The 20,163-nt window shown below is 39.5% G+C and overlaps 4 protein-coding genes across 4 annotated transcripts; all 4 read left to right on the forward strand.

The window, feature by feature from the left end:
* The first annotated feature begins 2,190 nt into the window (after positions 1–2,190).
* LOC148721348 (dopamine receptor 1-like) lies at positions 2,191–3,078 on the forward strand. The gene has a single exon (XM_088736135.1). The coding sequence runs from the start codon at positions 2,191–2,193 to the stop codon at positions 3,076–3,078; it is 888 nt and encodes a 295-aa protein (XP_088592261.1).
* Positions 3,079–8,466: 5,388 nt separating this feature from the next.
* LOC148721349 (uncharacterized) lies at positions 8,467–9,919 on the forward strand. The gene has a single exon (XM_088736136.1). It carries the CDS (start codon positions 8,714–8,716, stop codon positions 9,917–9,919), a length of 1,206 nt encoding a protein of 401 aa, XP_088592262.1. The 5' UTR covers positions 8,467–8,713.
* A 656-nt stretch (positions 9,920–10,575) lies between these two features.
* Positions 10,576–12,580, forward strand: LOC148721350 (uncharacterized). The gene is made up of 2 exons (XM_088736137.1): positions 10,576–10,969; positions 11,112–12,580. Exons 1-2 carry the CDS (start codon positions 10,576–10,578, stop codon positions 12,578–12,580), a joined length of 1,863 nt encoding a protein of 620 aa, XP_088592263.1.
* A 5,615-nt stretch (positions 12,581–18,195) lies between these two features.
* Positions 18,196–19,443, forward strand: LOC148721351 (melanocyte-stimulating hormone receptor-like). The gene has a single exon (XM_088736510.1). The coding sequence runs from the start codon at positions 18,496–18,498 to the stop codon at positions 19,435–19,437; it is 942 nt and encodes a 313-aa protein (XP_088592636.1). The 5' UTR covers positions 18,196–18,495; the 3' UTR covers positions 19,438–19,443.
* The last annotated feature ends 720 nt before the right edge of the window (positions 19,444–20,163 follow it).

Genomic DNA, 20,163 nt, shown 5'->3' on the forward strand with positions numbered 1-20,163 from the left:
GAGCTCAAAAGCAAGTCCAACCGGCTAAACCACTATACTAACTCTTTAATTATTCACTGTGAAAGAGCCTGTGACAGAGCTTGGCCTAGCTGTGATGCGCTTTGATATTTGAATTCCGCAGTAAGGGCAAAAGGATACGCGTACCTACAAAGCGATTTAGCCAGAATGGGTAGTAAAACGGAGCGGCTCTCGGATCGATGCAGCGGAATTTGGAAACTTTTGCCGCTGGAAAGGATAAGTAATAAGTAAGCGCCCTCACGGGTGGAAATTTGAGAGAGATCGGTCGACTTTTGTGCAATTTGTCGGCCTTCGAGTGGCGACGGTTGGTGTTCGGGACCGGTTGAAGTTTCCAGCCTTGAGTTTTTTTATACACAGTTCACCGGTAGCTCCACACGCGTTACAAAGAAAGTCGCCAAAACAGCGTCAAAACGACCTTTGGCAACAAAGCAGGTACGGAAAAAAGGTAAGGAGACTGCACATGTTTTATTCCTCGCTTTTATTATCCTTTTAAATTGTTCTTATTTTTTTTAATTTTTCCTTTTTTTAACGGCCCACACGTATGCTTGAAATTCGATCTTAATATGTTAGTTATTGCCGTTAATAAACTTTACAGCCAAAAGTCACACACAGCAAGCTTGGGCCACTTGTGATCTATCCTCTTTTTCAGTGGTAATTAGGCATTCATTTCCTCTTACTTCCCATCTTACGTAGACAGAAATATTAGCATTCGGTTTCCAATGTTACAGCTATTGTTACTTGCAGTTAGTCAGTTTTAAAATTCATCCTGTGTATCTGTTTTCGTTGCCGATTGTTCAATTCTCTCCATATCGAGAGTTGAAATGAGTTCATGATCAATCTTCCTACACGCAGCGAATCGCAGACATTTTCCTCATTATATGGAAAAACAATCTCTTTGGTAAAATAGCCAATTATCGCGGCGACATGATAACTGATAACACATTTTGTTACCATAGCTATTTATAGCTGTTTTTGTAAGCTATCACGAATAAACCTAAAGCAGAGTAGTATGCTTTTCAGACGAAGACACGACCGTGATAACCGGAACTCTGAAGTTTAACATGACTCTTACTCAAGTTTTTGAGAACGGAAAGGTATTTATCATGTATGGTTTTCGAAAATTGCAAGCAACTTTTCGTAACTTATTCGATAAGAGTTTAATTCAGGGTAAATAGGAGTGACTTGGAAGAACTGAGTCGATTCTTAATATTTTGAAAAGTTTTCAGTATTTACGCGCCTATATTTAGAAAATTGTTCATGACTTTACAACTCAAAACATTTAAACCATCTGTCAGAACATCTTTAAGTTTCAGTGATCTTACACGGAAATATCGTTCATGCACATCAAACTATTATAAACTCTTCTGAAAATTTCTACGGCCAAAATAGAACATCGTTGCACTTGAAAAAGCCTCCATGTGACCAGTTTAGGGATCAGGACAAAGGTACCCTTATTGTCTAATTGATTTTGACTTTTGCTCTAACTTGGAATAAACCTGGCATAACAAATTTGCATAGACCATCTGACCATCAGAGTCAATGAATACACTTTTGAAACTGTCATCGACTTTCAGTAAATTCATCGCGTAAAATTATCAATTATCGGGGCATAACAAATTTGCATAGACCATCTGACTATCAAAGTCAGTGAATCTCGCTTTTGAAACTGTCATCAGTTTCTGTAAATTTATCGCGTATAGTGATCGATTATCATTGTTTACAAACAGAATGGGTTTTCAATGGAAATTCTACCATACGAAATGCTTCCGCGTAAGAGAATTCAAACTGACGTTGTTGTCATTATTATGTAAATTCAAAAGGCAGTTCGAGTTTCATTTCATTTTCGGATGTTCGTATAAAACAAAAACAAACGAGAAATAAAGAATCTCAAAGTCTTCATCAATTGGCCTTCTCCCTTGCTTTATAAACATCATACTCGGAGGACATATTACGAGAAAAAGGTTTTCCCAAATTAATTTTTGCAGGTTCACGGGAGGTAGGCCCCCAAATGGTTTGGCAGATGGCAATTAATATCAAAATTCCTCAATCAAGATCGCCGGGAAGTCATAGATAATTTAAAGCTGCTTTCGTTCACGAGAAGTTACCATTTTGTCCACTGTTAGTCTCCTGGTCGACTATCCACGCGTTTGATCTTCATCTGCGTCCTAAACAATGACAAGCGCTGAGGGTCCCTATCGTTCATCGATGGTCGCCAATTGTGTGCTCAACGCATTGTTATCCTACACCGCCATCACATTGAACATCATAACAATTTACGCAATGAGAAAAACCTCGTCGCTACCGAGGCCGTTAAGGACATTTCTGCTGAGTCTTGCTATCTCAGATCTTGGTGTTGGTATATTTGTACAACCTTATTACGTTGTGCTTTTAGTTAGAGAGTTGAAAAGCGCCGATCCTGTTGACGAATCAACATTTAAAGCCATGTTTGCCATCGCGGATACCCTCTCCATAGCTTCAATTCTCACTGTTTTCGCCCTCAGCATGGACAGATTCCTAGTTGTACATCTTCATCACAGATATCAGGAGCTAATCACTCACAGACTCTCTGTTTTGGCTGTGATATCAATCTGGATGTTCAGTGTATTTCTTGGAGTATCTGGCAATTTTTGGATGCCTTCCTCCCTTCTGATTTTCCTTCCTGTTGTCCTTGGGTTCTGTTTTATGTGCACAGGATTAGTTTACTGCAGGATTTATTTTGCTTTACGGCGCCACACGAGGGAAATTCAGTCCTTGCGAGTGCGGCGAGCCGAGCAGGATGACGGTGACATGGAACAAGCCGCAAGGATGAGGAAAATTGCCATTACTACATTTTACGTGTATCTTGTGTACTTGGTCTGTAATTTGCCTGAATACTGCACTAGTATTGCTACTACTGCCAATAACGAGCCTAGCGTTGCTTTGAAAACTTTTAGGTTTTACAGTTGGACTCTTGTGTGTATGAATTCATCGCTAAACCCCGTTATTTACTGTTGGAGTATGAGGCACATTCGACACACCATCATTAACACTCTCAAAAATATACACCCGTGCGGAAAGTGAGCGACACAGAAAAATAACAAGTCGAACTCCTATGGCTATTGCACCTGACAGTTATTATGTGAGTGGATACAATAACACAACTTGATAAGCTTTTTGAACTAACAGCCTGCATAAAGTAGTAATAAAATGGTTTACTTGTAATATTAAAAATTGATCTCTAGTAATAAGGACAAAATCACCGTAGGGAGCCTGTCTAAACGAGAATATTAGTGCAATTTTTGCTGTTGCTCCTCTGCTAACGACATTGGCACAGAAAATAAGTGCTTTGTATTTATGATAGCCTAATTTAGATGCAACATGAAAAGGCACACATCAAAGCGTGTCGGTTGCTATTGTACATATCTTAAAAGGAAAGCTCTATGTAATTTGAATACAAATGTTAAGCATGGTGATAATTGGAATTAGAATAGAGAGCTTCAGCTATCTACTTTTTCTAGTACTACAATATATTAGAGAGCTATCACATAAAAAAAAATCAAACAAAAAACACCTCAATTTTCATGGCTCAATAATTTTGCATCGATGGAAAGACAAAGAACTTCTGACTGATACAGCGTTGTCGCTCAGCCAAAAACCATATAATTAAACTTTGAATTGACCTTTTAGTTGCTTCCACAGTAGACGCCGACAACTCCCTGACGAAATGAATTCAGGGAAAGTGTCTTTTTTTTTAAAATTCTGTCGCTTTTCCTCGAGTGGAAGCTTTTATATTTTCATTTTACGCTTTTTTAAAGGTTGTTTTACACTTCGGGTTTACAAATCTTTAAACAAATAAAGATCCAGAATTTATTATATGACCCTTCCTTCCCAAACGAATCCAAATGACATTCGATACATACGTCTCATAGTTCTCGCAGCAGTTATTAGACATAAACAAATAAGAGGAAACCCACAAACCGGATAATGCCTAGAACATTTGTATTTATAAAAGTGTTTATTTGGCATCGATTGTGTAAAAATCAGAATCATCATGAAACTTAGGCTCGGCCAAACGCCATCAAAATTTAACGCAAGATCTTGCAACGTTGTTGCGCGCAACGTGTTCCACACCTTTGGCCATCCCATTAAATTGTTGTTTGGTGTTGTTTCAAGTGGTCAAGTTTTTGGTGCCACACTTTTGGATGTTGCAAAATATGGCTCTCGTTTGGCCAGGTTCTTCAGAACATTTTTTATCGCACGATCCAACAATATTGCGTTGAAATGTTGCGTGCGTTTAGACGGGCCTTGAAAATGTTATTCGGTTTTAAGTACCCCAGAGGACTTAGTGATCATAGTTGGATCAAATTTCTTTAGTTATGACTAATGCACCCCTTTGTTTTGTTTGTTTTTAGGTTTTGTGAATGGCACCCATCCTTACAAAATATTTCGGTTTAAATTGACCAAAAATACCCACAGTTTATTGACATTCAAGCCAACCCTCCGCCTACACAGCCCACAGCTTATTATACCAAACAACCCTCTACCCACACAAAAATATTATTAAGAAGTCTGCATTTCGATTTTTCCGTTTTACAGTGCTCCATACATAAAAGTAGAACGCGATATATACTAAGTTAGTAAAATGCAAAGACTACGCTTTCATCCTTACAAGCCTGTTTCTAAGATCACTAAAAAGATTATTAAATATTTTAAAGTTAAAACAGTATTTTGTTTATTTTCTTACAGCTGAATAGAGCCTCAATCGAAAGCCCCTATATATTATGGAAGAAGAAATTATCCCCTACTCAAAATATGAGTCATTTACTTTCATGGAAAACTGAATCGCAAAATAAAAAACCCGCAGTATAACACACGCACTACCCGCGTGTTTTCAGTAGAATGTGCGCTCAGATCACTATCGTCAGAGTGTGACTGTCCCTGCCATAAGTGTTTCCTAGGGGCAGAAAAGTGAGGTTGATTATTTCCGCTAAAAAATCGGTCTCGACATGTGCAGCCATCATAATCTACTTCACATACGTATATCATAAATGCATTCGGAGACCAATTAATCCTTTTTCTCTGAATAAATAGCGCGAGGCTTGTCTAGTCTGTAAAGTTCTTTCATCGTAGAAGAAGCCGAACTAAAACTGATCACTCAACTATTTTACCCGAAAATGAACACCCAACATAATTTTTTTATAAAAAAAAAAAAACACATAAAAAGTTAATATACAGAATAAATCCAACGTCTGACTAAACGTTCATAATTTAACTGAATAAAGCTGCCGCGATCATATTAAACAAAAAGAGAGACTGAGAAAGTCTAAGAAGAGCCCTTGAACCCAGGAGTAACATTTCATAATATAGTGAGGCTATTGAGCGTGCTTAGAAGGATGTTTTTTTGTCAGCGACAATGATAGGCACTTGAACATCCTGAGCGGGTGATGATATCCGTTCAGGTCGTCTTGAGAAAAATATCTATTATGTGTATATTTTCGAAAACTTCCCACAGCTTCATGAATGTTTAATAGGGCAGACAGTAAGTCCAAATATAGGAAAAGCTTGTTCCGCATTCAAATTAGTTTCACTCCTTGAGTAAACAAAAAGACCATAAAAGTCATTTAAATCGAAAGTTGCCCTGAAAAGGTTAAATGATTAATTTCATCCAGATGATATACTTTCTTGCTATCACAACGAAAACATAAAAATGTATTCTCTTTAATATATGCTCAGTTCACTCGCAATTGGACTGAGAAGAAAAAAGGACTTTTATACTGCAAGCGACAGAGATGTCAATGAACCAAAACATAAATTATCTTAAAAACGTCACAACAGGCTCCTCTTCCGAAAAATGTCTTAATGGAGCAAACTTAATTAAAGCAGAAATAATAATTATGAGTATTCTCTTAAATATATGCTCAGTTCACTCGCAATTGGACTGAGAAGAAAAAAGGACTTTTATACTGCAATCGACAGAGATGTCAATGAACCAAAATATAAATTATGTTAAAAACGTCACAACAGGTTCCTCTTCCGAGAAATGTCTTTAATGGAGTAAACTTAATTAAAGCAGAAATAATAATTATGAGTTTGAAAGTTTTCTTCCTCGTCTTTGGCCACTCATACAAATATACAAACAGAATGAAATAAAAGTATAGTAGTTGACTCAAGCCAAAGTGCACTTCTTCTCTCAGTACACTCTTTACTAAAGCTTTCTTAATGGGTTTCGGGCGGCGATTGTTTATTCATTGGAAAAAGCTAATTTTAAGAAGGGCAAGTAAACCCGCCCTTGATTGAATTTACTAGTACTCACAATCGGCTGCGATGAATAATATGATTTTAGGGAAAATAAAACAGTTCAGAATTATTCTCTTTTTCTCATGATTAAGTTTTGCTACAAACTCATGAAAATAACATAAAAGAGACAGTTGAATGTATTCCTAACTTTCGAAAATTTCAGTCCAATATTTGATTCCGACTCTGAAGTCTAAATTCGGTTTTCACGTCGCCGCTATGCTAATGAAATATAATGAAAATCCGGCGCGTATTTTACAAACTGAATTTGACAAACTTCATTCAAAAAGAAAAAAGAAAAACAGTCATTGAAATATTATAAGATATCAGCGATGGAAAAATTACAGAAACTTCTCCTGTTGATCTTGATTTTGTGAGGATAGAAAAAAGGCATAGACTTGACGTGGTATCAGCAGATAAAAGGGTGCGGTAATTTTAGTATCAAGCAAACAAAACCAATTCTTAAGAATAATTTCTGTGAGCAGCTGTTTATCATTAAAGCGGACCATGTTCATCAGCCCGAGAACGGTGCTGGAGACAATACTGTAAACATCTCTGTGGCAACGCTCACAGCAGTTTTCTTTACGACTACGGAATGGAAGTCTCGTACATCGTTAATCTCGTCTTGAACGCCTTCAAATCCTTCACCGCCATCAAGTCCAAGACTTCACGCGATAAGGACAACTTCATCTTTACCGGCTTCTTTCAAAGTCCTTGACTGACTGGTTGATTGCCTTGCTGACGGACTGTTGACTGACTGGTTAATAGACTGGTGCCTGACTGGCTAGCGACTGGCGACTGGCTAATTAAACGGTTGTCTTATACTGGATGACTGACTCACTGGTACCTGACTAGCTGACTGACTTGTTGACTGACTGGCTGACTGACTGATTGAGTTAATGGCGACTGACTGTCTGACTAATTGCTTGAGTGTCTCACCGGCACCTCAAGGCTATCTGATTGGCTAACTGATTTACTGACCGAGTGGTGACTGATTGGCTAACTGACTGGGGAACTGACTGGCTGACGGACTGACTCACTGACTCACTGACTCACTGGTACCTGACCAGCTGAGTGACTGGTTGACTATCTGGTTAACTGACTGGTTCACTGAAGGACTTATTGCTTACTGACTGGCGTATGACTGGCTGACAGACTGGTTCACTGATCACTCGCACCCGACTTGTTTTTAAGCCTGAGTTGAGCTCGACAAGAGCTCGCACTTTTCACTTTTTGGCCAAATTTTGCAAAACACATCGCATTTCAGCTGGATTTTAATGTTTTCTTAAAGATTTCAAGCCCATGAAATGAAAACATTTAATCTCGGCTTGTTTGCAAATACTTTCTGCAAATAGTGTTTTGCAAGCAGTTTCTGACCTTATCGCTGGTTTGATAGCTCAGCCATTATATATCCTACTTATTGTCATTCGGTCCAAGCAAAACACCGCAGACGGCGATACCTTGGCATCCACCCCACTACTGGTCATGATATGTACACTGTGCACCGCTTCACATCTCAGCGTCATGGGTCCTCCCCGTAGTCCGTCTAATAAGGTACCCCGGGTAAGAGGATATTTGTAAAAATCCATTGAAAACAGTGAACATGGACAGTATCGACGATTTAGTCAAGTCGATGAGTTTACCCGGGTTACCTTAGTATGTGTGAAGAGTTGGTGTTAGAAGACTATGGGGAGGACCCGTTGATAGAGATTTGACTAGGGTCCAGGTTGACCACGCATTAACGGTCTCTCAGCTGCACAAGAAGTTCCTTCCACGCATTAGAAGAATTCAGAACGGCCGTTAATTTAAAATTCTCGCTGGATTGGTTGCTCGACAAACCGACTTTTGTGGGAATTTTTTTGGTGAACTTAAAGGGCAACTATTTGGCTTTCGTGCTGCCGAGTTTTGATTCAAGAGAAAGTATTTAAGAGTTGTTTTCGAGCGATTTTTGCGAGCATGTGTCAACAGAAGTTTCCGACCTTCCCGTATTTTATGCACGGTAATTTAGGGCGTCAAGCTAAAACACAGCAAAACGGCCTCAAATCGCGAGGAGAACAACACAGACTACTCTTTACGAAGGTAAGACTTTATTTCTTTGATTATTTCGCACAAATTTACATTTACGGAGCTCAAAAGCAAGTCCAACTAAACCACTATACAAACTCTTTAATTCTATCAGTCATCACCGCAGAGATTCCAAGAGATCACTACGCATGCGCATAACTGGTCATTCTGCTACGCTTACGCTCCGCCATTACATGTGCGACTGGTCAAGCGAATCGAAATCAAAGAATATCTTCACCATCCTACCTCCTTTACAGACAATATATAAACCTCTACGTAAGGCGCTGCCTTACAAGGATAATTTGGTTGTCTTGCGAGGCAAAACTGTATTTAAAGCGTTTTATCGCTGTCTACCAATATGAATTCAGAGGGATCAACGCTGAGCGCGTTTGACATAATTGTAGAGGAAAATTGCCCCAAGGCGCCGCCGGGGAAACAAGGGAGTGATGCTCCAACAGGCAAAACTCCCAATGCTGGTACAAGGAGAGAAAAACAACCAGCCTTAAAGGTCTCTAAGGTCAAAAAGGCTTCAAAGTCAGCAGACACCATAACATCAAACACGATGATCAACGAGGAATCATCCAAAACGTCAAAAGGATTTGACGAACTCAGCCACAAAATTGACCAACTCACGGCAGTTGTAGGTAATTTCGCTCCCGTTATTGCCGAACTAAAGGCGGCTTATGATGCCGGCTTAAATGAGGACTCGCCTGACGATTGCGAGGACGATAATGGAGTCGTGGGGGAACCCCCGGCAAAAATGAGTAGGTCAAGCTCAGACAATGATAAACCCGTCGCGGACGGTTTAGTTGATGTACTTGTTCAGGAAGTCACTGGAGATGAACAAACTGGCAAAGCATTAAACGAGAAAATTGCACAAGTTCTTGATAATATCTTAGCTTCAGGACTGAGCGAGCACGTGTTGACGAAACGCAAAGAGGATATAAAACGGCCCGAAAATTGCAAACTGCTGCGGGTCACAAAGGTCAACACTGAAATATGGGATATTGCCCAGAAAACCACACGTAGTATGGATGCCAGAATCCAGAAAATGCAAGAAACCCTGATTAAGGGTCTAACTCCACTCGCCTACCTAACAGGGAAGGTAGGTGAGACAGTGGAAAACCAGGCTCCACTGCCAGCCCCAGAAGAAATATGGGAAAGCCTTACAAGGTCTGTGTTGCTGATTGCCGCTGCCAATCATGACCTCAATATGTGTCGTCGAGATCTTTTCAAGGTTGATTTGAATACAAACTACAAAACTATACGCAGTAGCAAAGAACCTGTCAGTTCAGAATTGTTTGGCGATGATTTGACAGAGCGACTGAAAACTGTCAAAGAGAGCAAAAAGGCAGCTCAACAACTCACAAAACAAAAGTATGGAGAGTCTTCTTCTAAAAGCACAAGTAACTCCTGGAGGAATTTTTTATCGCATCGCAGGGGGCGTGCCAATCAAGGACGCTCCCACAGAAGGGAACAATACAGCTACCCCCACAACTACTATCAAAAAGAAGTCAAAAACTATCAGTCGACAAAGGCGACCAAACCACAGAAACAAAAATAGATGTGTCAAATGTGAGTATGACAGGGATTGAGGGAAATGGTGTGCCTCATTCCTCTGAAAATTTGACTGCAGCAGGGAACCCAGCCACCAAAGTGGCAGGTCGAATCTAAAATTTTTTCCAAAAATGGAGAGAGCTCACTCAGGACTCCTCCATATTATCTGCTATCTCTGGATACAAAATAGAATTTTTAGTACAACCTGTGCAGTTTTCTGTACCGGGGCCAATCAGATTTTCAGCTGATGAAAGCTCGAATATTGCTTTACAACTTACTCAGTTCCTTGACAAGGGAATCATAAAAGAAAGTCATCATGAACATGGACAGGTTATCTCAAATATATTTTTAAGGCCAAAGAAAGATGGTACATACCGTATGATTTTAAACCTCAAAGAATTAAACAAGTTTGTGGTTTTTCACCATTTTAAGATGGATTCAATTCACACCTGCACCCAATTAATGAGACCAGGGTGCTACATGGCCTCAATAGACCTACGAGATGCATACTTCTCTATACCAGTCCACAGGGAACACCAAAACTATTTAAAATTCTATTGGAACAACACATTATACCAATTTACCTGTTTGGCCCAGGGCCTTTCGTCTGCCCCACGCCTTTTTACAAAAATTATGAAACCAGTTTTTGCTGCACTCAGGAGAATGGGGCACATCTCAAGTGGATACCTTGATGATTCATTTCTAGTTGGATACACATTTGATGAATGCCAACGTAATGTAAATGACACCCTTACCCTGCTTGAAGATTTGGGTTTTTTGCCACATAAAGAAAAATCTGTTACATCACCTACCCAAACAATTCACCACCTGGGTTTCATACTTAACTCCAGGGACATGACTATATCCATTTCAGATGAGAAATATCAAAAACTCAAAGGGGTAGCTCATGGGGTATTGGAACAAGCCATGCCCACCGTAAGGGAGGTTGCACAGCTTATTTGCATGATGGTCTCCTCCCTGCCAGGAGTTGATTATGGTGAATTGTACTTCCGCCAGATAGAAATAGAAAAGGCTGCTGCCTTGAAGTCTACTCATGGTGATTTTGACTCGTCCATGCAATTCTCTGGGAGAGCAAAATCTGATATTTTGTGGTGGATATCTAATGCCTTGATATCAAAAAGAAAAAATTGATAGGGGGAAAATCTCACAAACCCTATATACCGATGCATCTACCCAAGGTTGGGGTGCAAGCCTGGATGGCAATACTACTGGGGGAAGGTGGTCAGCCTCAGAATCCCACTATCACATAAACTACCTTGAACTCAAGGCAGTCTACCATGGGCTTCAAGCTCTATGTAAAAATCTAAACCAGACTCCTATCAAAGTGTTGACCGACAACACGACTGCTGTTGCTTATATCCGTAACATGGGGGGCTCCCATTCCCTGCCATGCAATCAAATGGCAAGGGAAATATGGGAGTGGTGTATCCCATGGGGAGTCTGGATTATAGTGAGTCACATCCTGGGGAAGGATAACATTGTAGCCGACAGGACGTCCAGGATTTTTGATGGCTCAACTGAATGGAAACAAGATTCAAATATTTTCAGAGAGGTCACAACAATTCTGGGACATCCAAACATTGACATGTTTGCCTCAAGACTGAATTGTCAGATTACCCCCTACGTTTCATGGTTCTCAGACCCAAATGCACTTGCTGTTGATGCATTTACAATTGAGTGGAGTAATTATTTTGTATATGCTTTTCCTCCTTTTAGTGTTTTGCCACACACACTGCCGAAGATCGAGAGGGAAAAGTCACTTGCAATCTTAATTGCCCCAAATTGGCCATCCCAACCCTGGTACCCCAAGCTCCTGCGTCTGTTGATCAAGAGACCCATTCTACTGCCTCCACAGAAGACCAATGTCCACTTGCCATTCAAGAGGGACAAACCTCATCCTTTTGGAGTGAAGCTCAAACTGATAGCCTGCCTTTTGTCAGGAGATCCCTTCCAAACAAAGGCTTTTCAGCAGCAGTACAGGCAACGATCTGTAACTCCTGGAGATCAAATACCCAGATATACGTCCATGTGGGACACTTCAATTGTTCTTCGATATCTTCAAACACTTCATCCACTATCGGATCTTAGTTTGAAAAACCTTACATACAAATTGATCATGATGTGTGCACTCGTAACAGGTCAACGCTGTCAGACAATCCATCTAATGAGCCTTAAGAATATGCATATGGATGAGGACAAATCTTATTTGTTTTACATTGACCAATTCGTAAAACAATCTGCACCAGGTAGGGAACAGCCTGTACTCACCATACCCAGATTCACCTCAGATGAGAAATTGTGTGTGACCTCAACACTTGAGGAATACCTGAATAGGACACAAGACCTACGGGATGGGGAGAATCAGTTGTTTATCAGTGTTATACGGCCATATAAGAAAGTGTCAAAAGAGACCATATCCAGATGGATTAAAGAAGTTATGGCACTCTCAGGCGTAGACACTACAATGTTTACACCACATAGCACACGAGCAGCTTCTACCAGCAAAGTGTTCAACAAGGTCCCCTTACAAACAATAATGAAATCTGCTAGCTGGAGGAGTGACTGTGTGTTCAACAAGTTTTATAACAAACCAATAGCAAGGTCAAGCGAAAATAGTTTTGGACATGTTCTTCTGTCTGCAGTGTGAACACTTGTATATTTTTTACTGTCAGAACCCATTATGTTGTTGTCCTCTAATCCATATAGCGATTAGACTCACTCATTTTCAACTGGAGAGCTATCTTGTGAAATGTTAACATTTGTTCTGTTATGCAGTTACTTTGTCACAAGTCAGAGTTGGAACTCTAGTTATTTTTATGGGGGATGCATGTTTATCTCACCACCACCCCCACATTATGCAATCAGTTTTGGATGCTATGTTGGTGTTATACTAAGCTTAAATTCAGTGCTTGATTAAAGCAAACTTGATATTCTCCAGGGATGTCTCCCTTGTAGAATTGTGGATAATCAGAGTGACCACATGACTTTAAAGTCTCGTGGAATCTCTGCGGTGATGTCTGATAGAATTATAAAATTAAACGAGACTTACCTGGAAGTTGAAGTTTGATTGGGATTCTATCAGTCATCACAGAGCAGAGATTACACGCCCACCCTTCATGGTACCTGAATCCTCCCTGCACAGTGGAGTGCACCTTTGTCATTGTTGCATATAGACCCTCATGTGGCCACTCATAGTACCCTTTTAAAAAAATGACCAGTTATGCGCATGCGTAATGATCTCGTGTAATCTCTGCTCTGTGATGACTGATAGAATCCCAATCAAACTTCAACTTCCAGGTAAGTCTCGTTTAATTTTATAATTATTCACTGTGAAAGAGCCCGTGACAGAGCTTGGGCTAGCTCTGATGCGCTTTGATATTTGAATCCCGCAGTAAGGGCAAAAGGATACGCGTACCTACAAAGCGATTTAGCCAGAATGGGTGGTAAAACGGAGCGGCTCTCGGATCGATGCAGCGGAATTTGGAAACTTTTGCCACTAGAAAGGATAGGTAATAAGTAAGCGCTCTCACGGGTGGAAATTTGAGAGAGATAGGTCGACTTTTGTGCAATTTGTCGGCCTTCGAGTGGCGACGGTTGGTCTCCGGGACCGGTTGAAGTTTCTAGCCTTAAGTTTTTTTATACTTTTTGTATACTTTTTTTATACGGTAGCTCCACACGCGTTACAAAGAAAGTCGTCAAAACGACCGTTGGCAACAAAGCAGGTACGGAAATAAGGTAAGGAGACTGCACATGTTTTATTCCTCGCTTTTATTATCCTTTTAAATTTTTCTTATTTTTCTTAATTTTTTCTTTTCTTAGCGGCCAACACGTATGCTTGAAATTCGATCCTAATATGTTAGTTATCGCCGTTAATAAACTTTACATCCAAAAGCCACACACACAGCACGCTTGGGCCACCTGTGATCTATCCTCTTTTTCAGTGTAATTGGGCATTCATTTCCTCTTAATTCCCAACTTACAAAGTGAGTATGTAAAGATGAAATGGCTCGGATTTTCCTATTACACTAAAAATTGTTCCCAACTTACGTAGACAGAAATATTAGCGTTCGGTTTCCAATGTTATAGCTATTGTTACTTACAGTTAGTCAGTTTTAAAAAATTCATCCTGTGTATCTGTTTTCGTTGCCGATTTTTCAATTCTCTTCATATCGAGAGTTGAAATGAGTTCATGATCAATCTTCCTACACGCAGCGAATCGCAGACATTTTCCTCATTATATGGAAAAACAATCTGTTTGGTAAAATAGCCAATTATCGCGGCGACATGATAACTGATAACACATTTTGTTACCATAGCTATTTATAGCTGTTTTTGTAAGCTATCAGGAATAAACCTAAAGCAGAGTAGTATGCTTTTCAGACGAAGACACGACCGTGATAACCGGAACCATAGTTAATAGAGGGGACTGGTTATGAAGGCCGGCATACATGAAAGGGCCGGCCCATTGTTCGGCTCCTGAGGTTGAAACGTACCGTGATGTCACGCGAACGTGCACATCCTTGATTTGCACTACAAGGCAACATGGCGGATAGTAGTGAACTTTTTATTTTCGGCGACGATTTTGATGCCATTTTAGACATTTTAGAAGAAGAAGAAGAGCTAGATGAATACTTTACAGAAGCCGCTGACGATGTAACTATTATAACCTTCCTCATCAGTTTAAAAAGCGAGAGAAAACAACTGTTTTGCTATTACCATTTCGGTATGTTTGACAAGATCGAGTTCAACTGTTATCGTGCTTTTATGTCGGGTATTCTGTAATCTTTTTAATATCATATCTATTTGCAATAGGTCGAATTCGATGACCTAGTATGCGAACTGTGTTCCAAGAAGTGCAAAAGCAAGAGTGGGTCAAAGCGACACAAAACAGCGAAGCACAAAGACCAAAATAGTGCAGATTCGTCCGAAAAGCCAAGGGAAACAGAGCAATTCACCTTCGAGATTTATTGTGAAATCATCCACAAAGCAAAAGCCAAAATAGTTGGATAGAAATTGTATCCAAGTTCGATTAGAGAGGAAATAAACACCTACCAAACAAATCCAGCAAATGGAGGTATAAGCGAAATCAAAAACATGTATGGTCGCTTGGTCAAGTCTGGCAACGCGGAACGATTCTATACTTCCTTCTACTCTGCAGTAGTCTCAAATGCAGTAATTTATTTTGAGGGGTTGTCTAGGGATGCTGCGACATTGCTATCTACCAAAGTGGTAGATTTTATATTGGCTGGCAGCAAGGAGAAAGGACTACAGTACATAGGAGGAGATGTTCTACATAAACTTCATAACAAACTGGCAAATAGTAAAAAATCACCGGAAATTGAGCAAGCAATCTCAATTCTTAAGGCTGGAAAGTCAGATGACCAGGCTGTTTCAGATAGCCAGAGGCTAACTTCATCTTTAAATCGTGGAGGCTTATGGACAATAACAAAGAATACCCAAACAAATAAAACTTCAAAGGCTGACATAAGAAAGCTTGATTGTACTGACACTATATCAGGATCTACCCATGACATAGATGTAGTCTCTGCATATCATTTAATTTTTTCTGATGCTGAACTTACTGCAGAAAGCACTGTTGCCAGAGATGTACTACATAACATCATTCAAGTGTATGTAAGAGTCCGCTCCTTTTCTTTCGCAAAGGATATCATACAGAAGCATAAGGTACAAGCAAAGCAGTTGGAATCCAAAGCGCTACGTAAGGAAATAAGCAGAGCTTGTAAAGAATCTGAAAATGACAGGCAGTCCTAGTCCAATATAAATTTTAATGACTTTTCACCATATTGCTAAAATTGTATTGATTGACTCAGAGGATTTTAAAGAGCATTAAAAGTTACCTGGCTTATACTTTTCCCAAGAAACATTGTTATTGATGTTATACAAAATTAACATTTTATCATTACATTTAAAAGCTGTTACTGACTGTATGCATGAAACCCATGTTCCTCATCTCTCTGGAATCAAATAAATACTTGTCACGGTTTATAATTACTTTCAGCTAATTGAAATGGTAACAAGTATAGTTTAGTTAATACAATAGAGTGAGCACAAAAATCATCCATCAAATATAGTCATTGGACTAAGAGTTATTTCTTGATCTTCTCCTGGTACCATTTGATTGATATTTTACTCGAATACTTACACGTTTTGATATCCTTTGGATCGAAATGCTTCTCACATGTAAATACATTTCCTTTATCAGTTTGACTTTGGAAATCTTTATCGATAATTCTTGTTTTGGTCAGCTGATTCAGCCACTCTTTGCGCCATTTTTCGGCATTTCGCAGCGAGGGCAACTTAAATATGCCGATTCCTTTCGTTCTACGACATGTACCGCAACCAAACACGGCATAGTTGTCGCCAGGAATTGTAATTTCGCGTTTAGATACTTAAATAAACTGTCCCGGTGGACAGAACTACATCATGACGCTTTAGAAACAGATCAAACCACGTACACAAGTCTTCTAGCCCCCCGCCATCTTGAATGTGTGTGCACGGTCACGCTTGGTTGGCTTCGATAAACTCGAACAATAACCTAGCTCTCTGATGTATGCCGGCCTTCATAACCAGTCCCCTCTATTAACTATGCCGGAACTCTGAAGTTTAACATGACTCTTACTCAAGTTTTTGAGAACTGAAAGGTATTTATCATGTATGGTTTTCGAAAATTGCAAGCAATACTTCGTAACTTATTCGATAAGAGCTTAATTCAGGGTAAATAGGAGTGACTTTGAAGAACTGAGTCGATTCTTAATATTTTGAAAAGCTTTCAGTATTTACGCGCCTATATTTAGAAAATTGTTCAGTATTGAGATCACTTTCACTTCCTCCAACTTTATCTTGTGTGAAGGTGAGACAAGAGACAAATTATCACAAACATGTTAGTGTTCTTTCTATTTCAAAGGAGTAAATTTCATCGCGGAAGCTAATAGAAAAAGATATAAGCTTCACATAAACTCTTCCTTTCTTCGTCATGCACGGTAATTAATGCTAAAAGAAGGAACTAACAAATATCGATTTTGTTGCTCTATTCGAAGCTTAAGACTACGTGTGCTATTCGCCAGACACGCTCTTCTCCCAGCCTTTTTTAATGTTTCTTTGTGCATCTTTAAGAAGGGCAGGTGAGCTCGCCCCCGCTTGAACTGACTGGTGCTCACAATTTCAATGATGAATAAATTGTTTTAAGTAAAGTAATATAAATGTTTCAAAATTTTCTCCATTGCGCAAAAATCTCAGCCATTTCACGAATCCAGCGAGGGAACCTCAAGGTTAACAAACTGTCAAGACCTCAATAAATGTATTTCTAACTTAAGAAACTCACATCCGCTTCTGATTCTGAATTACAAATTCCCTTTATTTGGTGGTCAACAGTATGCAAATAGATTTAAATAAATATCCGTAATGCTTCTTACAAAGTGCATACCCTAACATGCGTTATAACATCATGACGTGTGTTTGTCCAATGTCATTCCTATTGAGTTACAATGGTATAAATCTCTTAGTACTTACGGCCGTGCGGATATATCGTGGCGTATGCAGTCACATTCGGCTGCAACGTTCCAGTCCAATTCAGCTGCGAGAGGCTAGAGAAGCTGTAATTGCTGTCGGCTATGCCTCGAGCAACTTTTAAGCTTCGATGGCGCTCTCTAAACTTCCCGCGTGCATCCGTGTTCTGTAGCTCTTAGTAAGAATCATCTCACTTTGAAATGAAATTGTAGCACATTATAATGAAATAGTCTCGCTTTGTCATTAAAAAGCTGTGATAATTTTTTCTAACAATCCATGTTAAGACGTCGTTTTTAAATTAGGTTTTTAAAGGGACACGAGTTGTTTTAATTATTTTTATTAGTTTCCCACCATTTCTGCACGTTGTATATTATAGAAAGTTATAATCCCGGTAGGAACATAGGTTACGTTATTACGCCCTATGTTTTTTTTTTCCTTTTTCAATTAGCTCAGCATCTAGAAGTTCAGTATTACGATAAGAAAATTAATAATACTGACGAAGATGGTGATGCAGGACTTTCGCCATAACGGACACTATCTGCACTTCCACAGAAAGACCGAGCTGTTACAAAGTGCGACAGGCTTTGTTACAAAGTATGGCAGCTCTTTTAATACAGAGTGCGACAAGCTTTATTAATTTTATTACAAATTGTGACGGGTATTCCGAAATAAAACGGAACAATTTATACCTCAATAAACGTACGCTAAGCATGAACCAGTCGTTAAATCATTTAAGGAGAGAAAGTCATTCATCTTGCCATTTATTAACTTTGAACTGAAGTGAGTTCAGTCATTCGCATACTACAGGGTATAGGCAATATAAAGCTAAGCAAATATGTCACCTGTTTTTACGTAATTTTATGAGAACAGAAAGTAACAGGCGAACGTTTTATGTGATATGTGATATCGTTGGCTATAAGGGAGCGGAAACTACACGTTCGATAGGATGACGATCTCCAGTCAGAAAGCTGGAAGTCAGTTTACTGTAAACTTCTTTGTGGCGATGTTCACAGTAGTTTTCTCTTTGACCACAGAATGGACGTCTGGTACATCGTTAATCTCGTCTTGAACGCCATAACATCTTTCACCACCATTGTGTTCAACACTTGTGCAATCTACGCGATGAGGAAAACTTCTTCTTTACCGGGACCTTTCAAAACACTTCTCCTGAGTCTTGCAGTTTCTGATCTTATCGCTGGTTTGTTAGCTCAGCCATTGTACATCCTACTAATTGTCATTTTGTCCAAGCAAAACACCTCGGAGAATTCCTTGGCATCCACCCTGCTACTGGTCATCGTATGTGCTCTATGCACCGCTTCACTTCTCAGCGTCACGGCTTTGAGTATAGAAAGGTTCCTTGCTGTTCATCTTCATCTCAGATATCAGGAGCTTGTGACTCACAAACGCGTTGTTGGTGCAGTGATCGTGACATGGATATCAAGTGTGGGTATTTCACTAGTTTGGATTTGGAGGAAGGCGTATACAGCCTTCTCCTTCGTCGCAATAATTTGGAGTCTTTGTTTCGTTTCCATGACAATTGTTAATTTTAGACTATATCAAGCTATCAAACGCCACAGAAACCAAATCCAGGCAAGCTTACATGTACAGCAAGTAGCACAGCATAGCCAGGTAGAAAGTGCTACAAAGCCGAGAAAATCTGCAGTCAGTACACTGTATGTGTATCTTGTAGTTTTAGTTTGTTATTTGCCAATGTATTGTTGTATTATTTTCATTGCAATACATGGAAGTGCAGACAGTTTCCTTCGCTACTCACGGACCGTTATGTTTTTCAACTCTTCATTGAATCCTGTTATTTACTGTTGGAGGATAAGACCAATTCGTCAAACCATGATGGACGTACTGCGGAACATATTCCCATGCAAGTCGGCATCAGAATCAGTGCCAACGAAATCTTCGCATGAAAGAACAAGAACAGCACATGGCATCCACACTACGAGAAATTTACAAGAAAGTTGAGGCGGTTGTGACCTTAATTTTGACTGAGTAATTAGTACACTTTTAGTACTGTGTATAGCACTTATAACAAAAATCGTTATGAAAAATAATGCGTTCTATCATAAGACACATGAATACTTGGAATAAAAATCTTAATTTTAAGCGCTCCAATAAGAATCATATCTATGCTCTTCTGGTTTTGATCGGATTTTGTTAGAAAAATTTGTGGGCTACTGATGCTCAATGTGCCATTAAAAAAAAAAAAAAAAACCGTGACAGTAAAAGTGGGTTTCTGTGACAATCTTTGTTGTGTTAGGATCTGAGTGTTTGATAAAGCCTTTGCAACGACGTTTAGTAGAAAATGAAGATAACATATTTGAAGCCTCATTGATGACTTCTTTTCTTTATCTGACACTGACATACTTCATACAAAGCGTATATGGTGTAAATTTTTTTTCTCCCCGCGCCTCAATACAAATATTCCTGAAAATAAACCATTTTTCATGATGAAAATCTGAGTCTGATGTTATTATCAAAATAGAGGAAATGGGGCTTAGCCTTTCGGAGAAACACCGATGAATTCTGAATAATCAATATCGCTTAAGCTTTCAGTGCCTCGCAGGTTTTTCCGCACACCTGCAGCCGAAAGTCGTTTTTCTTAAGTTGTACTGTGTTCCTATTGGTCAAGCTAGACCAAACTCTGAGGTACCCTTTAATCGGGAGTTCAGAGTTAATTTCCTACGCGAT

The sequence above is a fragment of the Stylophora pistillata genome, chromosome 10 (assembly GCF_964205215.1).
Source record: "Stylophora pistillata chromosome 10, jaStyPist1.2, whole genome shotgun sequence".
Classification (NCBI taxonomy): Eukaryota; Metazoa; Cnidaria; class Anthozoa; order Scleractinia; family Pocilloporidae; genus Stylophora; species Stylophora pistillata.